The sequence below is a fragment of the Puma concolor genome, chromosome F2, assembly GCF_028749965.1.
Source record: "Puma concolor isolate L17-30 chromosome F2, mPumCon1.1.hap2, whole genome shotgun sequence".
In the NCBI taxonomy this organism is placed as follows: domain Eukaryota; kingdom Metazoa; phylum Chordata; class Mammalia; order Carnivora; family Felidae; genus Puma; species Puma concolor.
Window position 1 is genome coordinate 65,046,080 of NC_141684.1, and position 20,254 is coordinate 65,066,333.

The window sequence follows — 20,254 nt, forward strand, 5'->3', positions numbered from 1 at the left end:
AAAGGATTTAAATAATATAACAGAAAGTGAATTTAGAATAATAGTCATAAAATTAATCGCTGGGCTTGAAAACAGTATAGAGGACAGCAGAGAATCTCTTGCTACAGAGATCAAGGGACTAAGGAACAGTCACGAGGATCTGAAAAACGCTTTAAACGAAATGCAAAACAAAATGGAAACGACAACGGCTCAGATTGAAGAGGCAGAGGAGAGAATAGGTGAACTAGAAGATAAAGTTATGGAAAAAGAGGAAGCTGAGAAAAAGAGGATAAAAAAAATCCAGGAGTATGAGGGGAAAATTAGAGAACTAAGTGATACACTAAAAAGAAATAATATACGCATAACTGGTATCCCAGAGGAGGAAGAGAGAGGGAAAGGTGCTGAAGGGGTACTTGAAGAAATTATAGCTGAGAATTTCCCTGAACTGGGGAAGGAAAAAGGCATTGAAATCCAAGAGGAACAGAGAACTCCCTTCAGACGTAACTTGAATCGATCTTCTGCACGACATATCATAGTGAAACTGGCAAAATACAAGGATAAAGAGAAAATTCTGAAAGCAGCAAGGGGTAAACGTGCCCTCACATATAAAGGGAGACCTATAAGACTCGTGACTGATCTCTCTTTTGAAACTTGGCAGGCCAGAAAGGATTGGCACGAGATTTTCAGTATGCTAAACAGCAAAAATATGCAGCTGAGAATCCTTTATTCAGCAAGTCTGTCATTTAGAATAGAAGGAGAGATAAAGGTCTTCCCAAACAAACAGAAACTGAAGGAATTTGTCATCACTAAACCACCCTACAAGAGATCCTAAGGGGGATCCTGTGAGACAAAGTACCAGAGACATCACTACAAGCATAAAACATACAGACATCACAATGACTCTAAACCCGTATCTTTCCATAATAACACTGAATGTAAATGGATTAAATGCGCCAACCAAAAGACATAGGGTATCAGGATGGATAAAAAAACAAGACCCATCTATTTGCTGTCTACAAGAGACTCATTTTAGATCTGAGGACACCTTTAGATTGAGAGTGAGGGGATGGAGAACTATTTATCATGCTACTGGAAGCCAAAAGAAAGCTGGAGTAGCCATACTTATATCAGACAAAATAGACTTTAAATTAAAGGCTGTAACAAGAGATGAAGAAGGACATTATATAATAGTTACAGGGTCTATCCACCAGGAAGAGCTAACAATTATAAATGTCTACGCGCCGAATACCGGAGCGCCCAAATATATAAAACAATTACTCATAAACATAAGCAACCTTATTGAGAAGAATGTGGTAATTGCAGGGGACTTTAATACTCCACTTACAGAAATGGATAGATCATCTAGACACACGGTCAATAAAGAAACAAGGGCCCTGAATGATACATTGGATCAGATGGACTTGACAGATATATTTAGAACTCTGCATCCCAAAGCAACAGAATATACTTTCTTCTCGAGTGCACATGGAACATTCTCCAAGATAGATCATACACTGGGTCACAAAACAGCCCTTCATAAGTTTACAAGAATTGAAATCATACCATGCATACTTTCAGACCACAATGCTATGAAGCTTGAAATCAACCACAGGAAAAAGTCTGGAAAACCTCCAAAAGCATGGAGGTTAAAGAACACCCTACTAAAGAATGAGTGGGTCAACCAGGCAATTAGAGAAGAAATTAAAAAATACAAGGAAACAAATGAAAATGAAAATACAACAATCCAGACGCTTTGGGATGTAGCGAAGGCAGTCCTGAGAGGAAAAAACATAGCAATCCAGGCCTATCTCAAGAAACAAGAAAAACCCCAAATACAAAATCTAACAGCACACCTAAAGGAACTAGAAGCAGAACAGCAAAGGCAGCCTAAACCCAGCAGAAGAAGAGAAATAATAAAGATCAGAGCAGAAATAAACAATATAGAATCTAAAAAAATGGTAGAGCAGATCAACGAAACCAAGAGTTGGTTTTTTGAAAAAATAAACCAAATTGACAAACCTCTAGCCAGGCTTCTCAAAAAGAAAAGGGAGATGACCCAAATAGATAAAATGATGAATGAGGGGCGCCTGGGTGGCGCAGTCGGTTAAAGCGTCCGACTTCAGCCAGGTCACGATCTTGCGGTCCGTGAGTTCGAGCCCCGCGTCAGGCTCTGGGCTGATGGCTCGGAGCCTGGAGCCTGTTTCTGATTCTGTGTCTTCCTCTCTCTCTGCCCCTCCCCCGTTCATGCTCTGTCTCTCTCTGTCCCAAAAATAAATAAACGTTGAAAAAAAAAATTAAAAAAAAAATAAAATAAAATGATGAATGAAAATGGAATTATTACAACCAATCCCTCAGAGATACAAACAATTATCAGGGAATACTATGAAAAATTATATGTCAACAAATTGGACAACCTGGAAGAAATGGACAAATTCCTGAACACCCACACTCTTCCAAAACTCAATCAGGAGGAAAGAGAAAGCTTGAACAGACCCATAACCAGCGAAGAAATTGAATCGGTTATCAAAAATCTCCCAACAAATAAGAGTCCAGGACCAGTTCCCAGGGGAGTTCTACCAGACGTTTAAAGCAGAGATAATACCTATCCTTCTCAACCTATTCCAAGAAATAGAAAAGGAAGGGAAACTTCCAGACTCATTCTATGAAGACAGTATTACTTTGATTCCAAAACCAGAGAGACCCAGTAAAAAAAGAGAACTACAGGCCAATATCCCTGATGAATATGGATGCCAAAATTCTCAATAAGATACTAGCAAATCGAATTCAACAGCATATAAAAAGAATTATTCACCATGACCAAGTGGGATTCATTCCTGGGATACAGGGCTGGTTCAACATCCGCATATCAATCAACGTGATACATCACATTAATAAAAAAAAAAGAAAAAACCATATGATCCTGTCAATCGATGCAGAAAAGGCTTTTGACAAAATCCAGCACCCTTTCTTAATAAAAACCCTTGAGAAAATCGGGATAGAAGGAACATACTTACACATCATAAAAGCCATTTATGAAAAGCCCACAGCTAACATCATCCTCAATGGGGAAAAAATGAGAGCTTTTTCCCTGAGATCAGGAACACGACAGGGATGCCCACTCTCACCGCTGTTGTTTAACATAGTGTTGGAAGTTCTAGCATCAGCAATCAGACAACAAAAGGAAATCAAAGGCATCAAAATTGGCAAAGATGAAGTCAAGCTTTCGCTTTTTGCAGATGACATGATAGTATACATGGAAAATCCGACAGACTCCACCAAAAGTCTGCTAGAACTGATACATGAATTCAGCAAAGTTGCAGGATACAAAATCAATGTAGAGAAATCAGTTGCATTCTTATACACTAACAATGAAGCAACAGAAAGACAAATAAAGAAACTGATCCCATGCACAATTGCACCAAGAAGCATAAAATACCTGGGAATAAATCTAACCAAAGATGTAAAAGATCTGTATGCTGAAAACTATAGAAAGCTTATGAAGGTAGTTGAAGAAGATATAAAGAAATGGAAAGACATTCCTGCTCATGGATTGGAAGAATAAATATTGTCAAAATGTCAATACTACCCAAAGCTATCTACACATTCAATGCAATCCCAATCAAAACTGCACCAGCATTCTTCTCGAAACTAGAACAAGCAATCCTCAAATTCATATGGAACCACAAAAGGCCCCGAATAGCCAAAGTAATTTTGAAGAAGAAGACCAAAGCAGGAGGCATCACAATCCCAGACTTTAGCCTCTACTACACAGCTGTCATCATCAAGACAGCATGGTATTGGCACAAAAACAGACACATAGACCAATGGAATAGAATAGAAACCCCAGAACTAGACCCACAAATGTATGGCCAACTCGTCTTTGACAAAGCAGGAAAGAACATCCAATGGAAAAAAGACAGTCTCTTTAACAAATGGTGCTGGGAGAACAGGACAACAACATGCAGAAGGTTGAAACTAGACCACTTTCTCACACCATTCACAAAAATAAACTCAAAATGGATAAAGGACCTGAATGTGAGACAGGAAACCATCAAAACCCTAGAGGAGAAAGCAGGAAAAGACCTCTCTGACCTCAGCTGTAGCAATCTTTTACTCGACACATCCCCAAAGGCAAGGGAATTAAAAGCAAAAATGAATTACTGGGACCTTATGAAGATAAAAAGCTTCTGCACAGCAAAGGAAACAACCAACAAAACTAAAAGGCAACCAACGGAATGGGAAAAGATATTTGCAAATGACATATCAGACAAAGGGCTAGTATCCAAAATCTATAAAGAGCTCACCAAACTCCACACCCGAAGAACAAATAACCCAGTGAAGAAATGGGCAGAAAACATGAATAGACACTTCTCTAAAGAAGACATCCGGATGGCCAACAGGCACATGAAAAGATGTTCAACGTCGCTCCTCATCAGGGAAATACAAATCAAAACCACACTCAGGGGCGCCTGGGTGGCACAGTCGGTTAAGCGTCCGACTTCAGCCGGGTCGCGATCTCGCGATCCGTGAGTTCGAGCCCCGCATTGGGCTCTGGGCTGATGGCTCAGAGCCTGGAGCCTGTTTCCGATTCTGTGTCTCCCTCTCTCTCTGCTCCTCCCCCGTTCATGCTCTGTCTCTCTCTGTCCCAAAAATAAATAAAACGTTGAAAAAAAAATTAAAAAAAAAAAAAAACACACTCAGATATCACCTCACGCCAGTCAGAGTGGCCAAAATGAACAAATCAGGAGACTATAGATGCTGGAGAGGATGTGGAGAAACGGGAACCCTCTTGCACTGTTGGTGGGAATGCAAACTGGTGCAGCCGCTCTGGAAAGCAGTGTGGAGGTTCCTCAGAAAATTAAAAATAGACCTACCCTATGACCCAGCAATAGCACTGCTAGGAATTTACCCAAGGGATACAGGAGTGCTGATGCATAGGGGCACTTGTACCCCAATGTTTATAGCAGCACTCTCAACAATAGGCAAATTGTGGAAAGAGCCTAAATGTCCATCAACTGATGAATGGATAAAGAAATTGTGGTTTATATACACAATGGAGTACTACGTGGCAATGAGAAAGAATGAAATATGGCCTTTTGTAGTAACGTGGATGGAACTGGAGAGTGTGATGCTAAGTGAAATAAGCCATACAGAGAAAGACAGATACCATATGGTTTCACTCTTATGTGGATCTTGAGAAACTTAACAGGAACCCATGGGGGAGGGGAAGGAAAAAATTTAAAAAAAGAGGTTAGAGTGGGAGAGAGCCAAAGCATAAGAGACTGTTAAAAACTGAGAACAAACTGAGGGTTGATGGGGGGTGGGAGGGAGGGGAGGGTGGGTGATGGGTATTGAGGAGGGCACCTGTTGGGATGAGCACTGGGTGTTGTATGGAAACCAATTTGACAATAAATTTCATATATTGAAAAAAAATTTTTTTAAATAAAAAAATAAATAAAAAAAAATAAATCTCTGATCTTCAGTTTGGATAATTTCTGTCAACCCATCTTCAAGTTCACTGAACCTTACTTCTATATTGTTCAATCAGCTGTTAATCCTATTAATTTTTAAAATCTCAGATATTCTAGATTTTCCTTTACATCTAGACATTCCTTTTCGTTCTTCTTCTCATTTCAATTTTTCTACTGAATTTCTTGTTTACTCCTTGAGTTCTCTTAAGTCCACAAAATATGCATAATAATTGCTTTTAAAAAGTTTGTCAGCTAATTCCAGCATTTGAGTAAAATGGGGTCTGCTTCTATTGATTTGTCCTGATTTTGGGTCACATTTTCTTACTGTGTTGCATTATTTATAATTTTTATTATATGGTAGACATTATGGTTGATTCTTTTTAAGAAGTCTGGCTTACACTGTCTTCTCTAAATGATACTGAATTTACTGCCAGGAATTAAATTATTGGCAGACCTACTTCACCTTTGTAGGCATGGTTTTATGCTTTGTTAAGCTGGGGCTATTTCAATTTTTCCTTCATTCTTATGAGTGACTCTCAATTCAGTGTGTGATCATTACTGCTAATGGTTGATGCTTCTAAGGTCTCTTCTGAATGATAAATGAACTTAGGAACATTTACCCTCTCTGGTTGGGATGGAACTCTGACGTATTCCAGCTCTGTCTGACCTCTCTTCTATTCAGTTCTCAGACTCAGTTTGCTTCATGCAAGAACAGCACAGTCTCAGTTAAGGATTTAAGGGAACATACCTGTTGATTTATGTCCAAACCCTTTGCTCAGTTTCCTTCTGTTGGCATACTGTCCCATAAATCCCAGCTGCTTCAACAGCCACAAACTTCAATCTCTTCCTTCTCAAATCAGTGAGACTGCCACTTTTCACTCTCCACTTGAGCTCCTCATCCACACAAGATGGGCAGGGAAGTGTCACCATGAAAAAAGCCAGTGTAAAACATAGGGTTCACCTTACTTGTTTCTCTTCTCGTAAGACTCAAAGTCCTGTACTGCTTTTTGTCCAGTGCCTGAAAAGTTGACCTCATATACTTTGTCTAGTTTTATAATTGTTAAATGTGAAGAGATAAGGCCAATACCAGTTATTCCAGCATAGCTGGAAGCAGAAGCCCCTGATGTTAAATTTTAAACTTCGGTTATTGTGTGAAAACTGCATGTATGTAGCAAGTAACTATAAACATGTTAATATGAATGTGAATTTTAATGTGCATTGTTGCACAGTTAGTGTTTGATTCAGAGGCTTAGGGATGTGATTCTTGAGTATCAACTATGTAATCTAGGTAACTTTTGCTTTGCAAGGATTTGGGTCCTTTTCTATGTTGTGAGTATAGTAATATTGCCTGCTCCATGGTATTGTGTGGTTATTAAGTAATGTACAGAAAGCACTAAGGACAGTTCATTTCATATTATAAATCTACATAATAATACTATTCTTCCTACATTATATATGAAAGTATCTAAACTGTGACCAAAATATTCTAACAGTAATTATTTCTGGGTAACATTTATTTGACTTCTGTAATTTCACACTCTTTACATTGAATATATATCTTTTTTTCGTGTGGGGGGAGAGTTCATTTATTTTGAGAGAGAAAGAGAGAGAGCATGTGTAAGGGTGAGCAGGGTAGGGACAGAGACAGACAGAGAGACAGAGAGAGAGAGAGTCCCAAGCAGACTTCACGCTGTCAGCACACAGCCCAACACAGGGCTCGATTTTATAAAACATGAGATCATGACCTGAGCTGAAATCAAGAGTCGGACACTTAACTGACTGAACTACCAGGTGCCCTGAATATGTATCTTTTCATAATCAAAAATAAATATTATTTTATTTTAAAGTTTATTTATTTATTTTGAGAGAAAGAGAGAGAGAGGCAGAGACAGAATCCCAAGCAGGCTCCACACCAATGCGGAGCTCCATGCAGAGCTTGAACTCATGAAACTGTGAGGTCATGACCTGAGTCAAAACTAAGAGTTGGATGCTTAATTGACTGAGCCACCCAGGTGCCTTCAAAAATAAATATTATTTTAAAGGACAACTGACTTCCAGAAGATCTGATATTAAAAGCTCCTAAATTAGCTTATACTGCTAAAGGCTGCCAACATTTTTCCAGAGAAAAATTAGTCTTTGTTCCAATTTTTTTTTTTTTTTTTTTTTTTTTTTTTGCTTATCGGGAGGGCAATAAACAATGAAATAAGTTGATAGTATACACATTTGAACATTCAGGGGAAGAGAGAACTAAGAATGCAAAATCCTGAAGCCATTAGAAGACCAGTAATGAGCACATAGGCATTTTCATGCCTTTCCCTCCCCTCCCACAAACTGAGATTTAACACCTGATTATGAGAAATAATGATACAATTTAGAAAATAAACTTATAAATGTGTATATTTGATGGCATTTCTCTTTATGGTTGGAAAGTTTATATTAAACAAAGCATTTCCAAAGGAACAACATGTTTGTTTCTAGGTGGAATAATGAGCAAATAATCTGACTTTATCACACACACACACAAAAGTTGCTTCTGGGGTGCCGGGGTGGCTCAGTTGGTTAAGCAGCAACTTCAGCTCAGGTCATGATCTTGCAGCCCATGGGCTGGAGCCCCGCGTCAGGCTCTGTGCTGATAATTCAGAGCCTGGAGCCTGCTTCGGATTCTGTGTCTCCCTCTCTCTCTCTGCCCCTCCCCTACTCCTGCTTGCTCTCTCTCTCTCTCTCAAAAATAAACATTAAAATTAAAAAAGTTTTTTTAGTTGATTCTTTAAGTTTTCTTTAAAAATTGCTTTTTTATTAAAATTTTTAAATCTTTATTTATTTTTGACAGAGAGAGAGAGAGAGAGAGGGAGAGAGAGAGAAACAGAGAGAGTGGGAGACCACAGAATCTGAAGCAGACTCCAGGCTCTGAGCTGTCAACACAGAGCCTGACACAGAGCTCAAACTCATCAACTGGGAAATCATGACCTGAGCTGAAGTTGGATGCTTAAACGACTGAGCCACCTAGGCGCACCCCACCTTTAATTTTTTTTTATCTTTATTTTTGACTGGAGGGGGGGCTTCTTTGATTTTTTTAAAATAGGTTTTTGAATTTTCTTTCAGTTAAAAGCTTTTATATTGGAGAGTAACCGTTCACATTCTTAATTTTCTTTATCAAAATAGAGTGGCTAGGAGTTTATTTGGTCCTTGGTCCTTTTATATTTAGACTATATATGAGCAGAGACACCTTTCTTATCTTAACTACTACTTCCAGTAAAAGACGTCCTTAACTCAGCCACGGAGATGTGAGGAATCAGGTGGTATCAAAATCTTAACAATGCTGCTTGAAAAAGTTTCAGACTATGAACATCAAAAGTCCATAAAAAAAAGATAAGAACACCATATTGTAGCCTGAAAAAAATTTCTACCCTTCCTCTCTTGATATTTTTGCTTGTTATTGGATATGGATTCTCTGAATTGTGAGAAGATAAAAGAATGCCTTAAAAAAAGAACGCATTATAATATGAAAATGCATATAGCTTACGCAAGCTTTGGAAAATATTTACTTCTTTGAGCTAGTCTTGGAATGCTACATATCTTACTCCCATGATAAGTCGGCATTCATGAGGCCAATAAAATCTTCACGTTTCTACAAACGAGGTATCACCTTCATTATACCACAGGACTTACGGATGTCAATGACTGTAAATCAGGGAGGCAGCAACATGGCAACAAAACCAAATACATATTAAAAAATCAGAATTTCCTAGATTTTGATACTTTTTAAAAAAGTTTTGGTACTTAAAAAAAAAGTTTTAATATTTCAAATTGCTGAAAATAGTTTCTTCAAAGTATTAGAAAAATTTGAATGTTATAATGTTCTTTTCTAATGGGGGTACTGTCTTTAAATGCAAGATTCTTTTTAACACATTGGGGGAGATTTAGTCTCATGTGGCATTTTCTTTTGAGAATGTTGTTTGTGATTTTTTATTAAAAAAAAAAAACTTTTAATGTTTATTTATGAGAGAGAGAGAGCACAAGCAGGGGAGGGGCAGAGAGAGAGAGGGAGACACAGAATCTGAAGCAGGCTCCAGGCTCTAAGCTCTCAGAAGAGCCTGACATGGGGCTCAAACTCATGAACTGTGAGATCATGACCAGAGCTGAAGTCAGATGCTCAACCAACTGAGCCACCCAGGTGTCCCCTGTTTGTGTTTTTTAAAGGAAAGGGAAAAAATTAGAAGTAGGACTTAAATATCAAGTGGAAAGTATTTTTTGAAATAATTTCCATGTATGTAGAACATACCTAGATGAGACATTTATGACAAAACACTAAACACTTTAAACCCCCAAGGCCAAATTCCCACGATCTTACTTTCTTTTTCACATGTACTAAATCTCATGGGCTAGATGGAGACAGGAAGGGAATTGGTATAAAAGTGGTATGAATTATAGTAACAAATCCTTTTTCTATCTCTAATCCTTTATGAGATACACTGAGCACTTCACAGGGGTTATTTTACCTAATCTTCACCAAACTCTTTACCTAATCTTCACAAAACCCTGTAAGTGTTGCCAAATTCCCATTTTTCTGATGGTGGGTCCAACATGAGAAAGTAACAAGTTATTTTCTCAAATTGTAGAATTAGTAAGAGGCAATGGTGAAACTTGCATCTAGGATTACCTGAACAGAAAGCTCATGTATGCTGTTTTTATTTCTAATATTATATATACTCTCTTCCATACAATTAATTTCATTAGATTAATTTAAATTTTGTTTTACCATATATATAATACTCTACATTAAATTCCTGAAGTAGACTATATCCAAACAAATGTAGGTAATTAAAAAAATAAATATGACAGCATTTAAAACATGAAAAACAGCTGGCCTAAAAACACCCTTCTGACAATTCCTTAAAAAGTAAATTTTAAAGAAATTAAAAATTTACATGGAATTTTATGTTTATAGTCTCATATAAGTAAATTCATTCCATATTAATTTCAGTCATTGAATCATCTGTTGCAGAAATAAACCAAAATGTTAAAAAGTAAAATAAAATCTCTTAATTTACCACCTTTAAAACACTGTCATATTTTTTTCTTATTGTGTTCTTTAGTGCATGTATAAAAGCATTAGAGCAATTTAAAAAATATTTTTTTCATTATTAAGAATATTTTCTGAAATTATAAAACATGTGACTATCAAAAAAAGAAAATCATAATATTTTCATTCTAAAAGAAATTCATATATATAGAACCAGTTTAAACATTTCAGATTTTGAAAAATGTATTTCTAAAAAACCTTAAAAAATCTTGAATGAAGCTTTACTTTGCAAAAATTATTGTTTTCTGATATTGAAACTAATTGACAAGTCTGTGATCACTATTATTACCGTGTATTCAGTATTCAACTTCAACAATTTTAGCTTTCTATTTAAGATGGTTAAATAAGATGTCAATGATATTGTAACATATAGAAATCTAAACAGATTACTGTGAGTTACACAAGAAGTTTTAAACAATTCAGAAGAACAGTTTTAATACCTCTTTAATGTCTTTTGGTTTTGATGTTAAAATGTAAATAACTGCTGAGTTAATAACATTCTGTTGCATATTTTCAACCACAAAAAAAATACAATAGAATATTGACTTTGTACCACTTTCAAATGGCTCTTACAAAGAGTACAAAATTAATTCAAATTCAGTCAAATTATATGAAAATCATTACCGCAGCTAAACAAATCATCCTGAAGTATATAACACCACCATTTTATTAAGTATTTGAAAGAGGAAAGTTTATTTCAAAAACAATAAAACCCTAATAATAATTAATACTGATTTTCAACTTGGTTGTGATTTGTTTATACAATGACTTAATGTAAAACCATCAAAATTGTGCTGTTTCAATATTTTCATAGTTATCAATGTAGTTGAAGAGTTTTTAAAGCCTATAAATTTTTCAACACTTTTAAGGTTTTATTTACACAGACGCATGTAAACATACAATACAAATTTATAGTTCTTATATATCTCATTTTTTATTTTCCCTCTTATTCCTGCTCTCAGCTCAGCTTTTGCTAGTGAACATTCATGTGTATGCACAAAATATTTTTCTTTTCATCCTAGAAGTTATATATTTATATGGAAGAAAAGACAGTGGAGTAATTTGTTCTATATTCTTAACCAAATCATATCGATGTCTGCCCTTGCTTAAATATCCATGTTAAAAATAAAAATATAATGCTTTGTATTGGCTTGCAAATACCCTTGTAACTTTACTTCCTTCCTCTTCAAGTCTTTGATTGTATTATCTTGTGGGAAACGTCAATATTTACTTTAGTAGGTATTTCCAAAGTTAAAGAAAGCTAGGTTTTTTTTCTGTGCTTATAACTAGACAAAATGTATGTGGGGTTGGAGGATTTAAATTTATTTGGAAGGAAAGTTTCATCTATAAATTCTAGTGTCCTTTCTCAAATATTCCTGCTGTTAGGCACGACAAATAAAAATAAAAGCATTTTCAGAGAATATCCCGTTTTTTTCCTACAACATCCCCACGTAATAGGAAGGCTGATATTGTTACCAGCGTTTATAATTAAGTACTCCTAGCTCAGGTGACAAAAGGCAACATGCAACATGAGGGCTGGAGCTGGTCTTAGAGTTTTTTATCTCAGTGCCTTGGCCAGAGACCACATAATCACATCATAAATGTGGCTCACACCTTTGCAAGATACTCAGTGAAAAGCTACGGCCTAAATATGAAAAAGCACATTAACTTATATTACTGTTATATGTCAAAGAACTTGTAACTTATTTCAAAGTGAGAAATATGTATGAAACAACTTACCTACAAGTATACTGAAGACAGCTATCTCTCAAATAAAGGAATTTTCACACAGTTATACCACTGAGATGAAGGACAACTGTCAATAATTTACTTGTGGGTTTAGATTTTATTTTCAAACTATTGACTTTATTCTGCTATGTTGATCTACTTTTACCACTGGAAAAATTTTTTTAAGAAAAAATAACATTTCTTATTAAATGCCATAAATGTAGGATGATGTATGTTTTTGGTGGCATACAAGCTTATATTTATTTAAAAGGCAACCTCTACATGTAAACACTGGCTATCATTTGTAAATATTTCAATATGTTGTTGGAAATTAACACAAATGAAGAATAAAGAAAGTGAATCACAAATGTAATTCCAAGCACGAAACGAGTACTTGTAGAAGACAGTGAAGGGGGCTATAAATCACATCTAACAAAAGCAAAGTAAGAATCCTAAACAAAAGTTTAATAGAATAATATGATAAAGTAGAATCTCAACAAAGCCATGTCCTCAGGACTATGCTAGAATCATTTCATAACACGTAATTTTTCTACTCTAGCAGTGCTCCTGAAAAATATGATATCAGGAAGAAAGACAGCAATAATTAGTCATACAAACTACAGTAACCAAAGCTTCTTAGCAAGACTTTTCCTTATTTTCAAGAGACATTTCAAAAAAGCTAGATTAACTCAGAAGCCTCTATTCCATGTTATTTTTATTATAAAAATCATACTTTCTGCAATTTTATTTCTCTTGCTTCAGGATATCTTAGATCAAACGACAAAGAAGTTCATTGACCATACCTTCCAGATTAGAGTTTCTCATTGTATGTTGTACAGATCACCTGCAACAGAATTTGTTGAAAGACTGAAGGAAGAGCATTCCTGTTGGAAAATGGTGATTCATGGGCTGTATTCAAATCTAACAAACCAAAAATTGAGGACAGAGGGAACTGGAGATTGTACTTAAAATAAGCTACTCAGATGATTCTTAAGCAAACCAAATCTTGAGAATCATCCCTGAATAGTTAATACTTCATGAAACATGCCCAGATTTATGCAAACTTTAACTCCCAGGGATGTGCAGAGTCATGTAATAAGTGGAGAAATTCATAAACCTATGAATGAATTAATCAATAGACTAACTGAGAGCTGAAGGAAAAACCTACAAATTGTTTGGTTCTATGTAGATGCCAATGTGCACTAGATTCACCATTCTCTCAAAGTCCAAAGAGGTCAAGTAATTAGAAAAATATAAGACACAATAATCCTAGAGCTGTACATTAATACAAACTAGCACTGTTCACATAGCAGGTGCATGATATTTGCTGAATGAAAAAAAAAGTGTCTGAGTGGATTTTCTCAAATGTTGTCACTGTAATCCAGAGAGACAAAAAGTGCTATTCAACTCCACTCAGACAACACTTCAACCTGATCCCACTTGGCATTTGTGCAAACAATGATGGCTCTAAAGCAAGGTGACGTTAGAATTCAGCAATATAGGACAAAACTCTATAGCAGAGACATTTCATAGAATCTCTGTTACAATACATCAAATGGTTCAACAGGAGTTAATACGTATTATTTGGCATGTGAAAGATATTTTCATACATCTGTGTGAAGTTCTAGTTTTTCAATTAATTCATTTAGTGAACATTTAAGAATATATGTGTAGATTTTCTATAATGTTTAGGTAATTGTGGTCATCAATTGCAGTGTAATTACTGGAATTTCTGACAATATTCTGTATTTAAAAATGAGAGCTACTGAGATTGAGGTGATGTGGGTGTTATTTTATTCAGTATGTTCTAGATTTAGGGCACTGACTTCACTGGTGCTCAAAATCGCTATACCCTAACACCCCACAAATTTGGAATATTTTAATCTCTAATATGTACTAATACCATATTAAGTTATTTTAGTACTATGCTGAATGAATTTCTATGCAGCATTTAAAGCAACCTTACATATAATATAAATTTTGGAAAGTCTTTGACTTTTTAAAAGAATCATTTCTACAAAGAATCTTCATTTTAAAGTGACAACTCTTCCATTGTCCTGGTATTCCCAAATACCAATATCCAAAGGAAACAAAGTTTATGGTGTATGCTTTAGACTATTTCACATACTTAATAACATTAAAATATAGGTATATAGATAGGTAGGTAGACAGATTTTTTTTTAACATTTAAAGCCCTCTCCCCTTTTTTTATCCAACATCATTGAATGACAGCATCCATTTTTCATTAAGTGAAATGCCTGTTTCTATTAATTAAGTGAAATGGATGCTTTCTGCTAAGAAGACTCCAACTGGAAAAAAAAAAAAAAAAGGAACAGAATATGAATGTTTACTTTATAAATATTGGTCACATGCAAAAGAATTTGTCAAAAGATTGCCTTAATGCAATGAGTCCCTCTTGAAAATTAAGTTTATGTGTTACATAGTTTGATAAGATATTGGGGTTTTAGAAATTCATAATTTACTGTATTCTGCAGAGAATACCAGTACAATTATACTTGTTCTTAATTACTAAGTTTAAAGCAAATAAAATATACTTACAACCACCTTGCTTTTTTTTGGTAATACAATGTTAGTTTTAATTTTTATATGCTATGAGCTAAGATCAGAAAGTATAAATCATGACTAATGCTGTTTTCCTTTTGTAGCATCTCTGAAATTTGATTTTTATATATTTGCCTCATCATCAATTCTGAGAAAGCCAAAAAAAAATTTTTTTCTGTAATATCCTATACCAAAATATGTAAGAATAACACTGTGCCTTTCAAAGAATTCTGATATTTTCAAATAAGTATAAATTATATTCATGGTAATCAAGCACATAACTGCGATTAGCTTTTCATCCGAAATAAAATGAAAAATGCATATAGTGAAAATGAACTTACATTTACAAGTTGAAATATCTTTGAAATTAGTGAAGTTCCTCAAATTTTCTGTGAAAGTTAGTGGAGTAAAAGATAATATATGCATTTTTTATAAATCTCTTGCTGTACCATTGTAAATTGTCTCTCCATTTTTGAAAAATAATTAATTTTAATAACTTTCAAAAATATGCAAATTTAATAATCGTGATCATTAATTTCCAGCAGTTACTAAAATATTTCAGAATATCTTATATTTGAAGATGAGAACTACATATTTAAGGTGAGTTGGCAGATATTTTATTCTATGTCTTCTGCAATGAGAGCACCAATTTCACTGGTGCTTAAATTTGTTAGTTCTTAAAATTCCAGAAATTTGGATATTTTGTTCTCTGGTATATATTAATTCCATATTAAGCTACTTTTGTGCTATGAATTTACAAATAGGATTTAAAGCAATCTTACAGTAAATATTTAATCTACTTAAAAACTTATAGATGCCGTATGTACTATATTTTCACATGTCAATATACTGGGAGTAGAAATCTAACAACATACAATTAAACAACTGTGGAGAGTTAAATATTAATCAGTATGTATTAATAATGCTAGATTCCTTTACAAATGAATTAAGGTAAGAAGTTTTACTGACCTCTACTTCTTCAACTAAAAGGCTCTTTTCCCCCTTCCCCTTCAACCAATTTTACTTAACAACAATCCTTTGTTTCCATTAATATTAACTAATAATTATACTTCTCATTTAATTATCACTTCACAAAGAATACATACTACTTTTCATGCATATAGATTTTTCAGCCAGTTAATCCCTGATATAGAAAACAAGTTAAGACAATGAAACCACATAAGCTATAGCAAACTCATTCTATACAATGTTGTAGATGTGCAAAAGATATTGTAAATAGTCTCTTGCCTTTTACAATGACTCTATGTACTAAAATTTGATTTCAAATAAATTTTCAGGAACTCAGCATTTGTATTTTCCTCAAATATATACATATAATATGCTTTTCTAGGATCAGGGTTTCAAAAAATATTGTCTTAAAATTCTTCAATAATAAACAAAATTATGAAAATCTAATATTAAAAGGACTGGAAAAGTAAGTATTATAGTGTCTAAATTGATTTATCAGCATCACATCAATTGATTAGTGTAGGACTTGATATCTAACAGAATATTAAGAGAGACATACATGGCTATTGAAGATGTCAAGTCTTAAAACTGAATAACTAAATTATCAATTTATTTTATACCCATATTCATCCATATTAATAGTTCATCCATTACTACATCACGACTGCAAAAAATTTGTAACTTACATCAACTGAAATTTTTCATGTACACCTGGTTTGATTTCATATAAGAGATGAACCATCATCTTAGATACAGGCACATGTAACATTGTAAGTCATGAATTTATGCACACTACTTTTGAAGAAAACTGAGTCTCTATTTTAAATATATATTTTCTAAATGACTGAATGGATAAGTGTATTTGCGTCTTAAAGACAAATATTTCATATCTAAATAACATTTTACGTAATTAATGAACTTCTGGGTAAAACAATCGTTCAGGTACAATTTTCTGCTACATGACCTTTGTTCACTGAGACAACGGGGCAACAGGATTGCATATGGCATTATTTCGGAGGACAGCCTGGCACACTTGCAACATTCCATGTTATTGCAGACAAATCTCATAATCTAGAGACCAGCATTAGTACACTACCAGCTGCCTATGCTAAGATATATGGAGTTCCATGGAGAAAGCCCAAACTGTCAACTAGTTTTCATTCTTCACTTTGCTCAGACCACAGGCTACAACCTCTAAATGAAAAAAAAAACCCATGAGGACCAGCTATTAATGGCTCACATTAGATAGTCTCAAAAACCCAACCCTCTGGTCTTCAGCTTGGGAGACTAGAAACTTTAAGGAGCTGAGATCTAGGATGTACCAGCACTAACACCTGAGTTTCCTTAAAGAACCCCTCAATCGTCACTGAAGTTTATGATTTCCTCCACTCTAACATGATACTCCCAATGCTATCAGGAAATCCAAAGTGATTCTGAGCATGCCTAGATTTCTTCAAAAGATTATCTTTGCAAGGTAAGTATAATTTCTTTCCTGTGGATATCAACCGATCAAGAGCCGTCAGTCACGCAATGGATGGGAGAGAGAACAATACCTGTACTATTCAACGTCAATGTACCAAAAAGCCAACGTTGATGTTATATGAACAACGTCCTGGCCCTGCCAGTGACAGTCACTGTTCAGGCCTTGCCCCCTTCACTGTTAACGACCAAAGCAAAGGAACAATTTACAAGCTCAGTCATGGAGCACAACTGCAAAAGAGTCCATTTGTACAAGAGCAAACCTACAAGGCTAATGACTACACTCTGCCTGCTGAACTTCCATCCACTTGTCCTCTAGGACTCAACTCCCCGCTAGAATCAGCTTCTCTATGAAACATTCCCTGATCATCATCCTCTACCTCTGCATTAAGTGTTATCCCTATTTAAACTGTGTGCTTAATCACATTAGCACCTGTAGCAAGAACTACATGAATGTAGTTACATTTTTTATCTCAAACACTAAGAAATGCAAAGTTCCTGCAAACAGAATCCATGATTGTTTTATTATGATCCTAGGACAGAGCTCAGTGCCTAGCATGAGGTCAAATGCTTAGAAAAACATTTCCTGAATTGAAGTTGGGGAAGGTACCACAACATCTGGCACATCTGCCACATCAATGATTTGGAGGTGGGGAGATGAGATTCCTTGAAAAAAAAATACTCAGACTTAATTGTTCTTAAAAAAAAAAAAAGATGAACAATATAAAGTGAAAATGCCATGACAGTCTCCTCAATGCTGGAATGAATTCAGTATTATCAGAAAACAGTGATGAACCTGCCATCATTGAGTAAGTAACACCTCTGTAGGTATATGCAAGGAGACATATCTTTTTTTTAAATCATAGTATTTTGCTGCCATGAACACTTAAAACCCAGGAAGCTCATTTAGAAAAAAAAAAATTTTAAATGTCTGTATGTTTCTGAGACTCCTTATTCTATGTTAAATTTATTTGCAATTTTTGAATGATTACATTATTTATTCACTTTAGTATATGGTTACAAAGTATTCAAAAATTATTCTAATTATTTAGGATAAAAGGAAAGTTCAGTTAAAAAAAAAACTACTATCCAGAGATTTATGGTGAAATAAAAACATACATTTACTTCATTTAAGATATAAAGGGTTCCCTACATATACAACACTAATAAGGTTTTCATGAAAGTAACGAGCCTATAAAAACACTGAAATCTTGCAAACTTTCCTGTCATTTATGGAAGACACAAAACACTAATTTACTATCTGTCCCTTTAAATTTTACTCTATTTTTCCAAAACATCCTTGAAACAATAGGGGACACTCTGGAATGAGGGCTGAAATATGTATTTTGGATATATTTTATAGACAGAAGATGTGATCAAGGCAATCATAATCAGAGAATAAAGCAGACAGACTTGAATTTTTATCACAATTGCACACAGAATAAAGCTTGATTAAAGAGTCAGAAGGTAAAGTGCTGCATATACAAAGACAAAATACAGTCTAATAAATACTTCACATGCTTAGGTCATTTCAACTTCATTCTTACATGCAACTTCATGAAAGTCTAATGTAAATAAAATATGTGTTAAATGGTGTCTTTCCCCAGGACAAAACTATTCAAAAACTTTAAAATCTCTAAATCACTACACATTTTTACAATGCCAGAGAAGAAGAGAGAGAGAAATTATTAATTTTTAAAATTACCCAGCAATTCCATTGCATCATCTTCATTATCAATATCTTCTTCTGTTACAGATGGGGTAGGGCTATGGAGAGACTCAAAAGAATCTTGAGAGAGCATTGCTGCCAGAAGTTTCTTATGTTGCTGTTGCTGCTGTTTTAATCCTTTAGTCTTGGGCTCCACCTTTAAGCTGAAGAAATATTTAAATGTTAGTTTTCAATGATGACAACACTATCAATTAGCTGTGGTAAATAAAGAAAATCTGCAACCAAACTTTCATTCAATTTTTTGCTATGCAAAATTATAGTCATATTAGTAAAATTTTTCCCAAGGATGAGGGAAATATAGACTATCTTCTTTCCTAGACATCCTTCGGTACCTCATAAACAATCTTCCAAGTAGGTATTGGTGAGAAACATGGCAAACTGTAACTCCTGCCCCTTTTAAGGGAGGAGGTGCTAATCAGCCATGTCACTATTAAAGCCCACTGTTGATGCATTTTTTTCTGATTTTTTTAAAAAGAGGAGGCAGAAAGTCCAGATTATTATGTAAAAATCCCTGATCTACGAACAAATGCATGTCAAGCAAAACACATGTAACGGGATAACTATTATACTATCACAAGACTATTTTAAAATGAAAACGCTAGTTTCTATAACTGAAATAACTTTCCTCACTATTCCTATCGGGCTGCCTAGATGTGGGGTTAGGATGAGGTAGAAGAAAAGATGAAACCAAAACTGGCAATTAAATGTTTCTCAGTTTCTTTGAGTTTAAAGAGTCTTTGTAAATTTGGAGGAGTTTCTTTGTCATAAAGCCAGGCTCCTTTGGGTAAATTCTCTGTCTTTCATGGTTCCCTCTCCCCCAACTTCTCAAGACAGTATCTGACTGGACAACTTACAAGTCCAAACAACAATCACATATAGTTAAAAAATTGTTCCAAAGTTCATCTTTTCTCTATAATCCAATTTCTTTTCATATTATTGCCCAAAGGAAGGAAATGGCAAATGTCTCTTCATGAAAGAAAAACACATGATGTAGAGGAAATCTCTCCCAGGCAAGCTGAAAACATAACCTTTCTAAAGGTATTCAGAAGGACAGTCCATAAGGCAAGTGGGTTACATGCCTGGTCCCCACTGCCACCAGGCCAAAATGTAGAAGGAGTGTGGTAAAAAAACAAAAATAAAGAACCAACCAGATAAATTTCATGGCACAGATCAGAACATTTCAAGTTCTCTTAACAGCCGTACTAGGTTCGACATTGTCTAAGAAGAGGATGGAAACAGCAAAATGACTTTGTA

The 20,254-nt window shown here is 34.8% G+C and overlaps 1 protein-coding gene across 8 annotated transcripts in view; it reads right to left on the reverse strand.

Moving 5' to 3' along the window:
• The window catches only part of CF2H8orf34 (chromosome F2 C8orf34 homolog), a 413,316-nt gene that overhangs the window by 224,365 nt on the left and 168,697 nt on the right, over positions 1–20,254 (reverse strand). For 6 of the 8 annotated variants that reach the window (XM_086696037.1, XM_086696036.1, XM_086696035.1 and 3 more), the window contains one exon: positions 18,977–19,143. In XM_086696037.1, coding sequence (XP_086552163.1) covers positions 18,977–19,143 — 167 coding nt within the window. Of the gene's footprint in view, positions 1–16,265; positions 19,144–20,254 lie in introns of those variants that run through there. The other 2 variants (XM_086696039.1, XM_086696038.1) reach the window with 1 other exon arrangement.